At 50.9% G+C, this 16792-nt stretch overlaps 2 protein-coding genes across 2 annotated transcripts; one reads left to right on the plus strand and one right to left on the minus strand.

Moving 5' to 3' along the window:
* Positions 1-465: 465 nt before the first annotated feature.
* pigm (phosphatidylinositol glycan anchor biosynthesis, class M) lies at positions 466-3727 on the plus strand. The gene is made up of 5 exons (XM_023792851.2): positions 466-1112; positions 1519-2066; positions 2304-2562; positions 3027-3128; positions 3376-3727. Exons 1-5 carry the CDS (start codon positions 918-920, stop codon positions 3532-3534), a joined length of 1263 nt encoding a protein of 420 aa, XP_023648619.2. The 5' UTR covers positions 466-917; the 3' UTR covers positions 3535-3727.
* Positions 3728-4577: 850 nt separating this feature from the next.
* exoc3 (exocyst complex component 3) lies at positions 4578-16582 on the minus strand. Its single transcript, XM_023792850.2, has 13 exons — positions 16426-16582; positions 15267-15422; positions 13279-13498; positions 10079-10760; positions 9163-9280; positions 8851-8976; positions 8664-8764; positions 8033-8143; positions 7712-7853; positions 6294-6416; positions 5984-6145; positions 5347-5468; positions 4578-5239 (listed from the first exon to the last, which is right to left on the minus strand). The coding sequence occupies exons 2-13, from the start codon at positions 15408-15410 to the stop codon at positions 5059-5061; spliced, it is 2232 nt and encodes a 743-aa protein (XP_023648618.2). The 5' UTR covers positions 15411-15422; positions 16426-16582; the 3' UTR covers positions 4578-5058.
* Between the last annotated feature and the right edge of the window lie 210 nt (positions 16583-16792).

Consider the following 16792-nt stretch of genomic DNA (forward strand, 5'->3'; position numbering starts at 1 on the left):
TTTAAGTAATCATATAACAGGCGTTCGGAACTACACCACTCCATTCTTTAAAAAGGAAAATACGTAAGACCAAGTAGGCAACTGATTTAACGCGTTTTGAGTCGCTTCATACTAAGGAATAATGTCAGTCATGAGCTTTTACGGCGCCAGTGGGCGCTCATTCTGAAGGTTCGTTGCAGATTATTCCTGATTATTTTTCAGACAGAAAATGTGCGTTTTATACAACACCATAATTTGGAAAACCTCATTACTCAAGGCGACACCGCAGAATGGCAATGGAGGTTATCCGTCCGCTCCCTACTTGTGGGGCTTGACAGGAGCGATAAGTCAGCTGCATCCTCGCCGAACGAGACCAATCCCATGCTTTTCTTCGTCTTTGGTATTGAGACTCACCCCAGCATCCGGGGACTTTTACCGTCCTCTGCAAGTATTGAAACTGGTCTTCGGCCAGGGAAGATGACGTCAAACGGGTACGCGAGGAAAAACACCAGGTTTCCACAATAATCTCTCCCATTTTAAAGAAAATAGCAGGCCCACATTTTCCCTAAACATGTGGGTGTCGTCGCCAGCGTCTGTCCGTACATGCGGCTCATGTCTCGCTCCATATTAAAGCACTGACGCGCGGAAAAGCGACGGAGAACCACTTTCGGGGTCGCAGGCTTCCTGCTTAAAGCCATTGGCGCACTCATACGGAAGTGAAGGCGTCTTGGCGAATCGCAGGCTGGGGGCCCGGCTGGCGTCAGGACACCCCTGTTTAGGTTTTTTCTTACGGCGCATCGGAGCGGAGGGCTAGCTGTCTGTGTTGTGTATGGTTATAGTTATGATAGGTGAGGGATGTAGCGGCTTAAGGGACGCAGTGTCATAGCAGCATGCACGGCGTGCATCACCTTTAGGCTTATAGGTGCGGGTCAGGAGCCATGAACACAGTCACGGTCCCCGCCATGGACCGGGCGGGCGCCGTCCTGACCGGGAAGCGGCTGTTATTCGCTTCGGCGCTTCTGATGCGAATTCTCATGACTTTCTTTGGGATGTATCAGGATGAAACTATGGAGGTGAAATACACAGACATCGACTACCACGTATTCACAGATGCATCCAGATTCGTCACACAGGTTGGTTACGTCTGGTTAAATTCTGTATTCTGGCGCTTTATAAATACGTTCTGTGGCTTGTGATATTGCACAAAATCTGTATATTGCATGCAGTTCTAAGAGAAATCACAATGAACGTGTTCTTGCAGTCGTTATATTGTTTGTCAATATGCAGAGCAATCGATTGTTGTGACAGCTCACGCATCTGCACTAATATGACAAGAAATTATCGTGCATTTTAATCTTTATATACTGATTCGTCTTCCATTTGCGGTATAAAGGTAAAAATGCACGGTATTTTCTCGTCACAGCAGTGCAAATACACATAAAATATGTATGCGCTGTTTTACCAATCGAATGCCGCACATTTCGCTTTTTAAGGTGAATGCGGACTTACGTGCATCCCTGCCTATGTGACGTTTAATAGGGCGCGTCGCCGTACAGGAGATCCACTTACCGCTACACCCCCCTGCTGGCCTGGATGCTGGCCCCTAACATCTACCTGAGCGTGCACTTTGGGAAGCTGCTCTTCATGGCATGTGACCTCATCTCTGGCTACCTGACGTACAGCATCCTGCGCCGGCGGGGGATGCCGTGTCAGCTGGCCTGTCGGTACTGCTCCCTGTGGTTGCTGAACCCCCTGCCCGCTGGCGTCTCCAGCCGGGGGAACGCGGAGGGCCTGCTGGCCGCCCTGGTGCTCGCCACGCTGGCCTGCCTGGAGGATGGGCACCCGGCCCGAGCAGGCGCCTTCTACGGGCTCTCGGTGCACATGAAGATTTACCCGGTGACCTACGCCCTGCCCATCGCCCTGTCACTCCGGGCCGCCCCGGGACGCGGCACCTCGGTCACGGTACCACCCCACTGTGGAGGAAAGCTGGTGAAAGCCCTCCGGAGGTTCTTAAACAGGGACCTGCTTGTGTTTGCCGCTGTTTCCGGATCGGTCTTCTGCGGATTTACTTTACTGTTCTACCAGATGTAAGTGAACCTGGCAGAAAGGAACGAACCCGTCAGTCGGGCAGTTATACGCAGCATTTTGGGGGCAGCCGTGGTTTATATTTTGGAGGGAACCATAAGCCATGCTAAGCCATGCATCTCCATTTGAAGCTTCCTCCTGCTTCATTTGAGCTTGAAGTTTCTGCCGTCGATGATGAGGCTTATCTGCCGGCCTGGGTCCTGCTCGGCTGTGATCCTCCTTGTCTTTCCTTGGCAAAGGTACGGCTGGGAATTCCTGCAGGAAACTTACCTCTACCACCTGACCAGGAGGGACATCCGGCATAACTTCTCTGCCTACTTCTACATGCTGTACCTGACCGCGGAGAGCTCCTGGAGCCTGGCGCTGGGCCTGGCCGCATTCCTGCCCCAGCTAGCGCTGCTCCTGCTCACCTCACTGGCCTACCACTCTGACCTGGCCTTCTGCTGCTTCCTGAACACGGCCATCTTTGTCTGCTTCAATAAAGTGTGCACGTCCCAGGTACCAGCCCCCGCTCCATGTCTGTAGCCCATAGAAGTACCTTGAAATTCATAATGATCAAGTCAAAATAAATTGTCTCACGCAAATAATTGTGATAGGAGAATATTATTCCAGTGAACGTTGTTGCGGGAGATAATGGATTGATGGATGGATGGACGTTGTTGCTTCCAGCCAAAATACATATAGTTATAAAAAACGTACTGAGCTGCAGGTTGATGCACAGATTGACTTGTGTGCTGTCTGTTACAGTGCTTCCTGTGGCACCGTTAACCCTGCTTCCTGTCTGTTACAGTGCTTCCTGTGGCACCGTTAACCCTGCTTCCTGTCTGTTACAGTGCTTCCTGTGGCACCGTTAACCCTGCTTCCTGTCTGTTACAGTGCTTCCTGTGGCACCGTTAACCCTGCTTCCTGTCTGTTACAGTGCTTCCTGTGGCACCGTTAACCCTGCTTCCTGTCTGTTACAGTACTTCCTGTGGTACCTGTGCCTCATGCCGCTAGTCCTCCCTCGGCTCGCCATGTCACTCAGGAGGGGACTGGCTCTCCTGGTGCTTTGGTTCGCTGGACAGGTAACTCCGGTTCGGCACTGGCTGTGATTTACCAGCCACGTAATAGACGTACAAGACGCTGCACTGCAGTTATTTACATACTTCAGGAAACTGCTAGATTTCAGCACAACTCCCCAAAACATTTGTCCTGGACATATCCATTCAGCCGTGTTTTTGGCCGTAGGGCATCATTCAAAGTCCTGTGACAGACAGTGGATAGATGAGGAATGTTTATCCTGACAGTCGTGTTGTTGGCTTTGTCTCCCAGGCGGTGTGGTTAGCCCCAGCATACCTCTTGGAGTTTGAGGGACAGAATACCTTTGTGCTCGTCTGGCTGGCCGGCCTGCTCTTCCTGCTCATAAACACATATGTCCTGGTGGAGATCATTTGCCATTATAAGCCAGAGCAGAGGACTAAACTGGATTAACGGGAGGACAGAGTGTATCACTCATACTCCCAACTTAATCACAGCTGCTTCAGTGTCCAGATATGCTGACAGCCCCAGTGCAAGTTTATATAAATTATTTTTTTGTTAATCTTTGGCTAGAGTATAACTGCATTCCTAGAGCAAGCAGGCAGAAGAGCACTTATTAAAAATAAAATATTGGAAGTTTGTTGTAGTTCCTGAATTTGTCTCATAATTCGTTTGTGAATGAATGTACCTGAGCATACCTTTAAAAATCACAAATATATATATATAAAAAAAATGCACTTCAGTGTAGCGTATAAATTGCATATATTAAATTATCCAGAAGGGGGCAGTATTAGACAAGTACAGTGATGTAAGGGTGTTTTCCATCGCTTTCATCACTCTGAAAGCCAACTGCAGGATGGCCTCTTTCCAGCAGAGTTCATTCATTAGGCTTGATCCATCTATTAAGTGAATTACGGTAAACAAATCATCAATCCAGGATTCCGCTCCATAGCGTAAAGGGTGCTGCTTCACCTGGCCACACGTGCGTGAATGAGCACACGACTGCCCCTTCTTAGCCTGACCTACCTCGCCAGTCCGGTTCTGCCCTTCCCAGTCTTCCCAGACCTTCCATTACATTATAAAAAACAGTAGGTCCTATTTCCAAGCAAACTGCCAAGACTAAAACGGAGCGGATCATTGATTCACGGGTTTAAAACAGTATCAGTGGCTGCTATCTGAGTCACTTTCCATGTTAGACCAAACAGGATCAGAATAACAACAACAATTAGCAGAGGTCACGCAACTCAGTGCCCGACAGCTGCCTTGCTACAGCTGTCGGTACCGTCACAGCGCCCCCACCTGGCCGCTGGCTAGATTGCGGCTTTAAAATCAACTGCCACAGGGCTTTATTTTTACAACCTGACAGAAAGAGGAACAGCAGCTCTGCGAAACAAGGACAAAGCAACATGCAGCCTTTCAATACTGCAGGGTGGGAACTAGACCTTTGAATGTTACAGAGGAAATCCAAGGATGTTCACCATCTATTTCACACACCATTCCATACTGACAAGTGTTATTTTATTAAATATTCACAACGACAACAATCCTCCGGCTGAGCCAGGTGGTTCGGGTCCAGGGAGTACAAGTCCAGACCGAGATTTTGTTTCAGCCAACCAGTTGAGTATAAAGAGTCACAGTCAGAGAGTAATGAACTGGTTGGTTGAAACAGAATCTTGGTCTGGACGTAGGAAGCAGGCAGATGATAAACTGTGAGTTTTAATAAAAGATTAAATACTTTCCGAAGCTGTTAAACCCACTGACCAGAGTTAAGCCACTGCCCGCATTCAGGTGGATTAGCACGGCTCCGAGCACGGAGGGTCTCTGTCCTTCAGATGATTCGCTTTGACTCGTCGCCACGTCGTGCCACCCGGGTATCAGACCCTCCTGCAGATCGTCAGTCAGCTGCTCCCTCAGGAGATACCCGCTTTTAGGGAGGGCACGTCCATGCAGATACCGGGCACGGCGCCGCACCCACACCTACTTCAGCAGCTTGGGCACGGCCATGGAGGTGGTGGAGGACACGGTGATGTCCTTGAAGATGGGCTGCGCGGTGGCTGGCAGCGAGGACTTGCTCTGGGTCAGCGTCTCGATTATGGTCTGCCTCATGTCCCTGGAGGCGTCCCCGCGTACGGCCAGCAGGGCCACCACGTGCTCGTCCCTGAGGGAGCGCAGACCATCAGACGCTCCTCGGGGAATCGTGTTACCCATCATGCAATGGGGGCCAACGTCAAAGTCCTGATCACTTCGGGGGGGGGGGGGTCTCACCTGATGTCAGGGTACTTGGAGACCAGGGTGGAGACTTCTAGGCAGAGAAGAGAGGGGTCCGTCAGCTTGAAGACCTCAGCGATGGCGGCTATGCTGTCACAGAGACGGTCGGTGTCCTCCCCCTGAAATGCATCAGGAGAGCTTTCAGTGCAGGGCTACTCAAGTCACGGTCCTCAGGGTCCGAGCCCTGCTGAGTTTCCAGCCTTCCTTTACCTGTGAGCCAGCTGTGAAGCCTCTGGCCAATCAGAATCAGCCATTAGTAAACTAAGTACATGGCAGAAGTGAGAACGCGGACTGGAACTGGAATCGAGGTCCAGATTTGAAGCTCCCTGACTTAGTGCCTCTGTCTCAGTGGAAGCGGGCCACCTAGTGGCTTCAGGGACTTGCAAACGAAAGAGCTTCAGGTTTTAGTCTGAGAACAGGCCCTGCCACTGAACAATTATGCCAAGGACACCCATCTGTGAAGTAGCTATTAGAGGTAAAGATAGAACGAATGTGAGGAATGAGCACACACACACACGCGCGCACTACGCACACACACACGGTCCCAGAGAACTCTGTGAACCTGACACAGACATGACGAAGACGATGGTGAGATTCCAGGTTAAGGGCACGTGAGGAAGGCGGGGCTACTTGCAGCGGAGAGCTTCCTGAAGAGGGACTTGAACTGCTCCGCCTCCTTGATCATGCGCTCGGCGCCCTCCCGCCGCTCGTCGGCGTTCTTGAAGGTGACGCGTTTCTGCAGCACGGCCTTGAGGTACTCCTGCACCACCCTGCGGTGCGCCTCGCGCGTCATGTCCTGCAGGGCGGCGTGCACAGCCTTGGTCACATCTCATGGGGGAACCATCAGGTGCAGGGCTCTCGTCATCTGGGCATGGCGCCCCAGAGCAGCCTCACGCAGAAGCCCGCGTCGGGCCCGGTGCCGCGCTCCGCCTTACGCGACCTACCTGGCTGTAGGGCTTCTTGATCTTGGAGAAGTCGTTGAAGTAGTCCTCCAAGGTGACACAGATGGTGTCCACGGCATGAGAGCCACCCAGCCACTTCCTGGTCAGGAGCTCGCTGAGGTGATGCTGGGAAGAGGAAAAGGTCCATGAGCAGCCACAGTGCCAGGCCTGGACAACAGAAGATGAGAGGAGCCAGGCTCTGCTCCACAGACAAGCGGGTTCTGGGGCCAGGGTCTGCTCCACAGACAAGCGGGTTCTGGGGCCAGGGTCTGCTCCACAGACAAGCGGGTTCTGGGGCCAGGGTCTGCTCCACAGACAAGCGGGTTCTGGGGCCAGGGTCTGCTCCACAGACAAGCGGGTTCTGGAGCCTGGCCAGGGCATACAGGACTTCGGAATGATTACCTATCACATCCCAGACAGAAGTCCCCATTTTTGGAATTCCTCAAACGTTAGACTATTAATTTAGCCCTTATTAAACGTGGAACATGAACAGCGACACCTCTGGAAGTAGAACGTTACAGTGAGGGTGTAATAGGGAGGAAATTCATAAAAGCTGCTCAGTGACCTTGAAAAACGCATTAAAAAGTCACGCTGCAGATTAAAGATTCCTGTTCTGTGAATATTAAACTTATTGCACCCTTATTGCACCATTTTATATTCCATTCGATTTTGTGCTTCACCCTAATACTTCATAACGTATTGAAGTACCTTAAGCTCAATACTGTCACATTCAATGGGACTTTAACCTCAATTTACGGGATTCTCTGCATTTCCTACGAGGCACCTGATGGAAATGCAGGACAGTCACACTGACGGTGTCACGGGGTGCTGGCATGGTCTCCGGTCATCTCTTCTCAGACCACAACTTCAATATCACAGAAACACCCCCTCTGTGGCCACACCCACAAGGCCACACACCCTGTGGCCACATCCACAAGGTCTCACATCCTTTGTGGCCACACCCACAATGTCACACACCCTGTGGCCACACCCACAAGCTCTCACATCCTCTGTGGCCACACCCACAATGTCTCACATCCTCTGTGGCCACACCCACAATGTCACACATCCTGTGGCCACACCCACAATGTCACACATCCTGTGGCCACACCCACAATGTCACACATCCTGTGGCCACACCCACAATGTCACACACCCTGTGGCCACATCCACAAGGTCTCACATCCTCTGTGGCCACACCCACATGGCAACACATCCTCTGTGGCCACACCCACAAGGCCACACCTCTCCTCTTGCCCCAGCTCACATCTATACGTTCCGGGTAACTGCCGCCTGCCCATACGTTCCGGGTAACCGCCGCCTGCCCATACGTTCCGGGTAACCGCCGCCTGCCCATACGTTCCGGGTAACCGCCGCCTGTCCATACGTTCCGGGTAACCGCCGCCTGCCAGCATTCCTACCTCCAAGTCCAGGAAGACCTCATCCAGCAGGAACTGGCAGCCCTCCCTGGCCACCTCGCTCAGCGTCCCCTCGATGGCAGCGTCGTGCTGCGTTGGCTCCGTTTTAAGGGTGTACTTCTTCTTTAAGCTATTAATTGACTCCCTGGCGGAGAGGCAGAAAGTTATTTTCATTAATATGCAAAAACTCACCATATTACGAAAAAGCACCTAGGATGTACCTGCCCTGCATCAGCTAAATGACACAGATATAACGAGCTCTTGGAGGCTGACACACCCCGGCAGCCACCATCCCTCACGCGGGACCCTGCAGCACCGACTCACTTGAACGTCTGGCAGTTGTTGATGACGGCGATCATGTACTGAACGTAACACTGCGGCTGCTGGCGATCCTTCAGGTGGTCGTTCTTATAGGCGACCGCTTCTTCTTGGTACCTAAACCAGTTCATATCAACGGAACTTAACGTCCACAACCAGGACTGTCTGCAAGGACATTTACAAGTCAGAGATTTACGGAATAAGCCAGATAATCCCTGTATAGGTGAAAGTAAAGAGTAACGCTTTACATTAACTACACCTTCATAATGTCTTTATAATACATTAATAGAACATTCAGTTTAATACACACTAATAGGCAACATTATATGATAACAACAAACATTATAATCACACAATTGGTTTATGTTTGTTAATAGTGCACATTACAGCTGTTAAGGTAAGTTAGGATACTTACATGCTGCTTATGAATGTTCTATGAATGCATTATAAAGGCATTATGAAGGTGCTGTTAATGTAAAGCATGAAGTTACACAGGTTGTACTATATAAGCACATATGGGTAAGATACAGATAACGGGCTTTTTAGCGGTAGCCTGTGTGTGATGCCAAGCTGGCAGCCCCAGCTGAAGCGCGACCCCCCCCCCCCAAACGCTAACCCCCCCTCCAGGCCCCCTCACCTTAGGAGGAAGGAGCCCATCTGCTTCAGGCACAGATGCAGCACCTGCTCCTTGAATGTCTTGTTTATCTGGGCGGCCACCTGCAGATTCTGCTCGAACATCTAGGGGGACACGGCGGGTCTGTGTAAGCGTCAGCGCCTGGTCTGGGTCCGATGCTCCGGCGCCGGCCGGCGAGGCGGCGGCGTACCTGGAAGACGATGGCAGGGAGCGAGGTCTGGTAGTAGCCGTCCTGGTCGGCTTCGGGTTCTGTGTCCTTCTGCCAGTCTTTCCTGTCGGTCTCCAGGGCTTTGCCAAGCCAGCCTGTGATGTTCGACTGGGACGGCAAAGCCGGACAGACAGACGCTCAGTGCCAGAGTGATGGTAAAACACAACTATCCACGTAAACCTAATTCAGGACTAGAGTCTTGTGGAAATATCGGCCAATCACCAAAGGCCTCACCAAGCCTGAATTAATCTGACCTCCACTGGTTATGGTGACACACGGGGAACTTGGACTCACGGTGATGGTCTGGATGTACTTGCTGAGCAGCTCGTCTACAACGTCCTGAGTCAGCAAGGGCTCCAACTGGTTGATGTCGCACTCGGTGGCCAGTTCGGGGTCGCCCATCATTTCCTCGCTGCAAAAACAGGGTGTTCATGGCCCAAAGGACAGTTGGGGACCCAGGACAGGCCCGTGCCTGGCCGTAGGCTTTCTATTCCAGCATGCATGGATCAGGAGTCAGGATCACGCCTTCCTAAGCTTGGATTTACTGCACTGATCCCCCAGTAATCCCTGGTTAACCTCTACAATTACTGAATTAGTACAACCGAGTAAACACAACAAAGAATCATAAATTGTGTTATAAACTGTGATTTAAAGTCCTACAACCAAACTTTTAATGCAGACAAACAAATCTGCAGAAAAGAGGCTCATCTGAAAAACTAAGGAAGGAGGGGTCGCCTGGACCTCGTGAGAAACACAAAGTCCGACCAGCAGCACAAGACGGGAATGAGGCGGACGCTCATCGCACTGAAGAGAGCGCCGCCTCGGGCGCCCAACCTGCAGCCGCTCACCGCCACCATTTCCACCGACCGTAATTTCACTCAGATCGGCCTGAGAGCCCCTGCCACACTTCCAGAGTCACGTGACAACATTCCAAGCTCCTGTTCCGAAGGCAGACGGTGGTTGTTCTGCTTAATATTCATATATAAAATAAACACTCCCTTAAATACCTGCAGAGTGCTTTGGTGGGTTTATTTTTATGAAGCAAGCAAAAAGGACTGAATGTAAAGACCTACTTCAGCAAACTAGTGAAGACCTACTTCAGCAAACCAGTGAAGACCTACTTCAGCAAACCAGTGAAGACCTACTTCAGCAAACCAGTGAAGAGCTACGTCAGCAGCAGCAGGGATCAGGCAGGGCGGAACCCAAATACCTGCTGTACGTGTTGAGCACCCAGGTGAGCAGAGTGACAATCTCATTGGCCTCCAGCTCCTCGGCGGCCAGCTCCTGCACCCTCACCGAGACGGCATTGTGGTACAGGTCGAAGAAGATGCGGAACGTGTTGTAATGCGGAGGGAAGCACTGCACCATCAGGTTCTTCACCACCAGCAGGTCATCCAGCACGTATTTGCGCGTGATCTCCAGCAGCCGCACCAGCCACATCTTGTCGAGCTCGCGGGTCTCGGCCTGCGTGCTCTCGATGCGCACGCTCACCGTGCCCTCCAACACCGCGAACATGCGCTCCTTCCAGCGTTTGGGCCGCCCCGGGGGCAGGAAGCCGGTCTGCCGCTCGCGGTCCAGCATGCGGCGGTCCACCTTCTCCTCGCGCTCGATGATGCGCACGGCCGACACCAGCATGGTGGGGTCGCGCCTCACCGTCACTATGGCGCGCTGCAGCACCATCCACAGCTGCTTGCCCAGCTCCTCAGAGAGCACCTGTACCTCGTCAAAGTAGCTGCGGATCAGGTTCATGTCGTGCACGTTCTTGCTGTCCACGCGGTACTGCTCGTACATGAGGTCGTCGCGAGAGCACTCCAGGTCCATGAGCCTGCGGTGGGCCTGCAGCAGCTGGGCTTGCTCGATCAACTCCTGGGTCTCCTGCACAATCTCGGGCACTGCAGGAGAGGGGTGAGGAGAAGGGTCAACAAGAAGCTTTATGTTTCACATCACATGCAGGATCTCAAACCTGTTCGGAAAACGGGACTGAAGTGGTGAATTCCAGGCCTCAATACCTGCTGGTCCACACCTGTCATTCAATACATATCAGTAAGTACCTAACCGAAGCCAACAACCAGCCACACCTGGGGTCACATCTCCAGATGTGAGGAGGGCTGCAGCTCAGCACCCCTCCTCTGCAGCAGGACGAGCCGTGGATGAAGGCAGCACAGAGGCGACCCCGGCAGAGCCTGCCCAAACCCCTTCAGGGTATCGGCGGCCCATCACGACCGCAAGCGGATTACGGAACCATCCGGAGTGCCGGTTTTCTCCTTAAAGGGCACAGTACCCGTTTTCTAGGGTGACGCATTTTCCGTTTGCTTAACCGGAGCCCAGGAAAGCCAGATATCAAGCCCGTGCTGTTACTTAATTCAGCGATTCGGACCCCACTGGTTGCCATTTTCATGCTGAGGATTTGCTTGCCGGTCCCGGACAGGGTGGTCCGCTCTTTCCTCCACAGCAGGATAAACAATTCAGCAGCTGCCAGGCTCATTCCGACATCTATTGGTGATTTATTTCAGGGGTCGAATTAAGCCGTAACAATTAGAATTAACCCCCCGTTTCCTTACGCAAAACGGTCACGTAATGTTTACAATGAAGCATTGGTGCCCCACCAAGAGAGTTTCTCAGAGCAGCAACGGCGGAACATTCTGAATGTGCATCGCCTGAGGCAGCGGGAGCGCTGTCAAGCCGGCCGGCTCGCCTACACCCGCCTACAGCGGGCACAGGAACGGGGCTGACGCAAGCAGCTGAAAGAGCGAGAGGAACCAGAGAAGGAAGCAGACAGGGCAGGAAGGAGGAGACTCAAAACGAGTATCAAAGGGAGCAAGATTAAGGCGGGAGAGAGCGTCCATCGCCCGGGCTTTACGGCGGGAGAGAGAGTCCATCGCCCGGGCTTTACGGCGGGAGAGAGAGTCCATCGCCCGGGCTTTACGGCGGGAGAGAGCGTCCATCGCCCGGGCTTTACGGCGGGAGAGAGCGTCCATCGCCCGGGCTTTACGGCGGGAGAGAGAGTCCATCGCCCGGGCTTTACGGCGGGAGAGAGCGTCCATCGCCCGGGCTTTACGGCGGGAGAGAGCGTCCATCGCCCGGGCTTTACGGCGGGAGAGAGCGTCCATCGCCCGGGCTTTATGGCGGGAGAGAGCGTCCATCGCCCGGGCTTTACGGCGGGAGAGAGAGTCCATCGCCCGGGCTTTACGGCGGGAGAGAGCGTCCATCGCCCGGGCTTTATGGCGGGAGAGAGCGTCCATCGCCCGGGCTTTACGGCGGGAGAGAGCGTCCATCGCCCGGGCTTTACGGCGGGAGAGAGCGTCCATCGCCCGGGCTTTATGGCGGGAGAGAGTGTCCATCGCCCGGCATTACGCCGGGAGAGAGCCAATTGTGATAAATTTACCAAGGAGGACCCCCCTCCCCCAATATTTCATGGAGCAAAGTGGGGGTCACGGGTCTCTGGCACTGTCATTTTCGGAGTCGTAGGCTGAAAGGTTTGGAAACCCACGATGTAATGGATAGAGAATTTACAAAATTCAGAAGGTAAAAAGCAGCTTGTGTGAGCAGAGCTGCATTAGAGGTCAGCAGCTCCTCAGTCAAACTCTAAGCAAAGGTGGGTTTGATACTATGGTTACACTCCAATGGTTGTGAAATAAGCTTAGAAACAATACAAATCATTTCTGTGCAATTAGCCGCGGATTGTTCCGTGTCACTGTAGTACTGCTACATACTAACAACTACATTGCAGGTAAATGGGGACCTGAACACTGGGCTGCTTTATGAGAACTTAACACCCAAACATCAAGGCTGCTTCAGCGTTTTCCTCTAAAGCAACAGGCCAGGTCTTAGGGGCATTAAGCAAAGACTGTTAACTTACACAGAATCAGTTATGTGCAGTAAATCATACTAAAATACTACAGATTATAAAATATTACAAATAATATCAAAGTATAAAACTCTTTATGAAAGATAGTCTGTGGATGAAATGTTATGTTGCAGGTGTCATAGCAAATCTTCCAAGAAATATTGAAACAGGAAACATTTCATGAAGTTCATTAACATCGCATGCAGCAATCCGTGATTAAGGGTTCTGGTTTCAGAAAGATACAAAGATACCAAAACTGTGAAAAACTACTGCTACAATCACCGTACATCATCCAGAGTGGATCTGTGACCCTGCTCCCCAGTGCAAGCCACTGGCATCTCTGTACTGCCTACTATCCCATCAGCAGCTCATCCGCCACCCAGTTCAGCAGGACCCCCTTTGCGCCACGGTGAAATGAAAAAGGTCTTACGTGCACATCTGCAGTCCTCAGTGTTTCTACACCACAGTGCAACCGAAGATCAAGAGACCTTCTGTAAGTGAGTTTAAGGTGTGCTGTCACGGAAACCCCCACCCGTCCCATAAAGACCGGCCCAGTACGCCACCTGAGAAGATGTTCTTCAGGTTCTCCACAGCCGACGCCAGCTGGCTGTGCTGCACCACCGCCTCCTTCACGTCCTTCAGGTTCTCGATGGTGTTGATGCTTTGTCTCCAGTCCTTGCTGACGTCGGCCAGGGAGCCCTGGATGGCTTTGACTTCGTTCAGGGCATTGTGGAGCTGGAGGAGGCCTGTTCGGACCCCGTCCAGCTGGGACTGGATGGCCGCCTGACAGAGGAGGAACGGGGATGAGATCCTACTGTGAGAATGCGGTGAACTGCGCCTTCACAGAAAATGCACAAGCCCAGATCTCTGCAATCCCTTTCCCCCTATAACCAGTGCAGTCTGCTCTCACCCACTGCCATCCAAAGGGAGATCAACCACGGTGTCAGAGTCACATGACCACGAAATGCCACCGCTGATCCTTCATTACTGATGGATAAGGAACCGGGCCATCAATGCATTCACAGGAACATATTCAGTGTTTAGATACATAGAGGGGTATCACGATCATTACATTTTAGTTGACGACTATTTGTGGTCAGCCAAATAATTGCGATTAACAAATTGTCTTTGTTCATTTTATAATACTATTATATGGTTAGCCTAATCATAGTTTAATTATACGCATACATACACCTTATAAAGAAACTATTTATTGGCATTAAATACTGGAATATATAAATAAAAATTGCATTGGCATTTTAAGCTTTGTGTACAAAAATTGTACAGGGCAGATATGACAGAAATAATTAAAAAGATAAGTCCTGGAGCTGAAGAGTCAGTGTTGTCATGGCCGATCTGTCCCGCCTGCCTGATTTACACCTCGCAGGTCTGCGCATGCGCAGAATGCTCAGGCACACGTACACCGCGTTCCGCCACGGCCCCGTCGGTTCACCCCGCCATTTTACGGCAAACCATATCGTCTGCATTTACAGCAAACTACGGTGGTCGTTTTATTGAGAGAAGAACTGGGGTCCGTATCGTGAAGCAGGATTTCTTGCTTAGCCAGATAACTTGTCAAAGAAACAAAATGCTGTAGAAGAAAGTGGTAAAAACCGGGGACCGTTGTAAAGTACGTGAGGTACGTACACATACGGCAGGCGGTACATGTCGCTACCCGAGCCGTACAGCCTATCTATACCCGATCTATACCTGGTCTGTGGAAACAGTGACATTCTGTTTCATCCAGCAGTTTTTATACAGATGAACACTGAACACTGAACACTGCAGCCAAGCCCTGGCGGTGATCTGCAGTAAGAGCAGTAGAGCCTACACTGCAGTCAAGAGAATAACAAGGTTCAGGGCTGCCTGTATCACACTCTGTTCTCAAAGCGAGTGAGTGACACACCCAGCAGCTGGGAATGGGACAGCACAAAGGGCCGCTGTCACGCACGGCAACTGGGACCAGACCGCAACAGTACTGGAAGGCTTACAAGATCCATCACACTAAACCGAGCATTGTGCGTGCTGAGGAAAACAGCAGGGCTGGCCACAAAGGACACATGCAACATTACTTCCAGAAAATTCTTCTACACCCATTACAGCAAGTACCTGCCAGCAGAGTGGATATGGCGTATGTCTGTACAACATAACTATAGAGAAAGAAAAGTATAATGTGCATATTATACAACTTAACAACTTATAAGCCGAACGGATCATCGGTGCCCCCCTGCCTGTACACTTCTAGAAAAAGGAAAAGGGCAGGAAAAATCATCACTGGCCCATCACACCCTGGACAGTCTCTTTGATCTCCTCCCCTCTGGCAGACCAGGACCAGTCGCCACAGGAACAGTTTCTTCCCTCGAGCCATCACCCTTACAAACATCTGACCTGCTACACCAACCTACACCTGTTTCCCTGACTGCTGCACCCTGCTCCACTCACAACACACCACTGAACTTTGTTTGCACTTCATGTACATTTGTTTATGTCTGTCTATAAATAAGATAAATAAGCGAGGCAGCGACGTGAAGGAGGGCTGAGCCCCGCCTACCTTCAGCCTGGCCTCCACCGACGCCTTCTTCCTGGCCTCCCGCCTCCTGTACTGCTCCACTTTGTCCAGCTGATCTGAGCGCTGCAGCATGCCGGCGACTCTCTGTACCGCCGTGGCAACGGCCTCACGGTCAGTCTCCTCCATGGCGACAGCGAGCTGAAACCAACAAGAAGAATCATTCAATAAGACAGCTAAGCAAAACAGTTCATTTTTAAAAGAGAAGTCCAAATTATGCTAAGAGTTAAGTTTAAGGCGTTTATTTTACTTACAGTTATAACTAACGTTAAAGGAGACCATTTACATAACTGCCGGCTTTATTCGTTAAAATTTATCAGAGCTCGTTTTATTTTATTACACACGCCCAAACGGTTAATGTAATATAAGGGACAAAGGTAATTCTTATGGTTGAATTACCGTCGCGTACTGCAATCAAAATTGGCAAAATTGTGTTTAAACGGCCAAATTTGCTTGCTAGTTTTTAAAGCAAACAAATTAAAGCTCAGTAAGTCAGCTCTTGATGTGACAGCATTGCATTACTGAATGATTAATTTTGCCATTTTAAATGACAGATGGAATAACCCAAGCTGGGGCTGCGCTCGCGGCATCTCGCGGACACTGGAGCCACGAGCCGGAGCCGATCCATGTGACGTCACACGGCCTAGCGGACACTGTAGCCACGCGCCGGTGCCGATCCCTGTGACATCACACCGCATAGCGGTTTCTGCCCCGCGCCTATTTCCAGCCTCACTGACCTACATAACCTCCGATGCTCACTGAGACCTACGTGCCACCTCGCCTACTCGATTTAGCCATAGACGCGAATACTATTCTTTTATATCCATAAAGCCAACCGATAAATAAACGACGTATTCAAACCGCATTGTGTCTAACGCCGCCATCCAGTTGCGGTTACAGTGTCTCTGTATAATTTCCGCAGTTACCGCTTATCTAGCGTATGGCATACCGCACTATGTAAACAGCTGACTAATACTATCCCAATTCATTATTTGCATTTCGTGCATGTCACTGGCGGCTACTTAATTACAAAAACACTAAATATAACAGTCACAGCATAATAAAAATAGGGCCTCGTTACAGGCAGCAATGCATTTTCTCTTAGACAAGAAACCTTAATAAAAAGACAATATTATAATCCTACCTGTGCAAAATAATCCGATTTTATCAACAATTCACTGAAAACATTGGGGGAACAGTTACGTATTATATAATAGCGGAGAGAAGCCGTCCCCGGTGGTTGATGTCTTCTGCAGCGCCCGAGAGCGGCAGCAGCTGACCGCTGCAGGCTGATCAGACCGGCTGCATTATGGGATTTGTAGTTTTCACATCACCCGCATGCGCACGTTAACGATACTGTAAGCACGATGCAAGCGCATTGGCATTTCAGTATTTTAAACGGCAAAAACAGTATATATAAAACACGACATCGTAAAAGTTTAAAATTCAAATATGTCAATACAGATAGAAGTAGAGCATTTAATTGCGTGTCCTGCTCTCACGATACATGG

Source organism: Paramormyrops kingsleyae, chromosome 4, assembly GCF_048594095.1.
Source record: "Paramormyrops kingsleyae isolate MSU_618 chromosome 4, PKINGS_0.4, whole genome shotgun sequence".
Classification (NCBI taxonomy): Eukaryota; Metazoa; Chordata; class Actinopteri; order Osteoglossiformes; family Mormyridae; genus Paramormyrops; species Paramormyrops kingsleyae.

What these genes read in the sequence shown, in the direction of transcription:
- pigm (XM_023792851.2), top strand. Translation starts at nt 918, where the DNA reads ATGAACACAGTCACGGTCCCCGCCATGGACCGGGCGGGCGCCGTCCTG. An exon ending in CATCCAGATTCGTCACACAG is followed by an intron (nt 1,113 to 1,518) that starts GTTGGTTACGTC and finishes GACGTTTAATAG; the next exon opens with GGCGCGTCGCCGTACAGGAG. An exon ending in TGCTTTGGTTCGCTGGACAG is followed by an intron (nt 3,129 to 3,375) that starts GTAACTCCGGTT and finishes TTTGTCTCCCAG; the next exon opens with GCGGTGTGGTTAGCCCCAGC.
- exoc3 (XM_023792850.2), bottom strand. Translation starts at nt 15,410, where the DNA reads ATGGAGGAGACTGACCGTGAGGCCGTTGCCACGGCGGTACAGAGAGTC. An exon ending in TCAAGAAGCCCTACAGCCAG is followed by an intron (nt 6,146 to 6,293) that starts GTAGGTCGCGTA and finishes GCCGCCCTGCAG; the next exon opens with GACATGACGCGCGAGGCGCA. An exon ending in TCCAAGTACCCTGACATCAG is followed by an intron (nt 5,240 to 5,346) that starts GTGAGACCCCCC and finishes GCGCTCCCTCAG; the next exon opens with GGACGAGCACGTGGTGGCCC.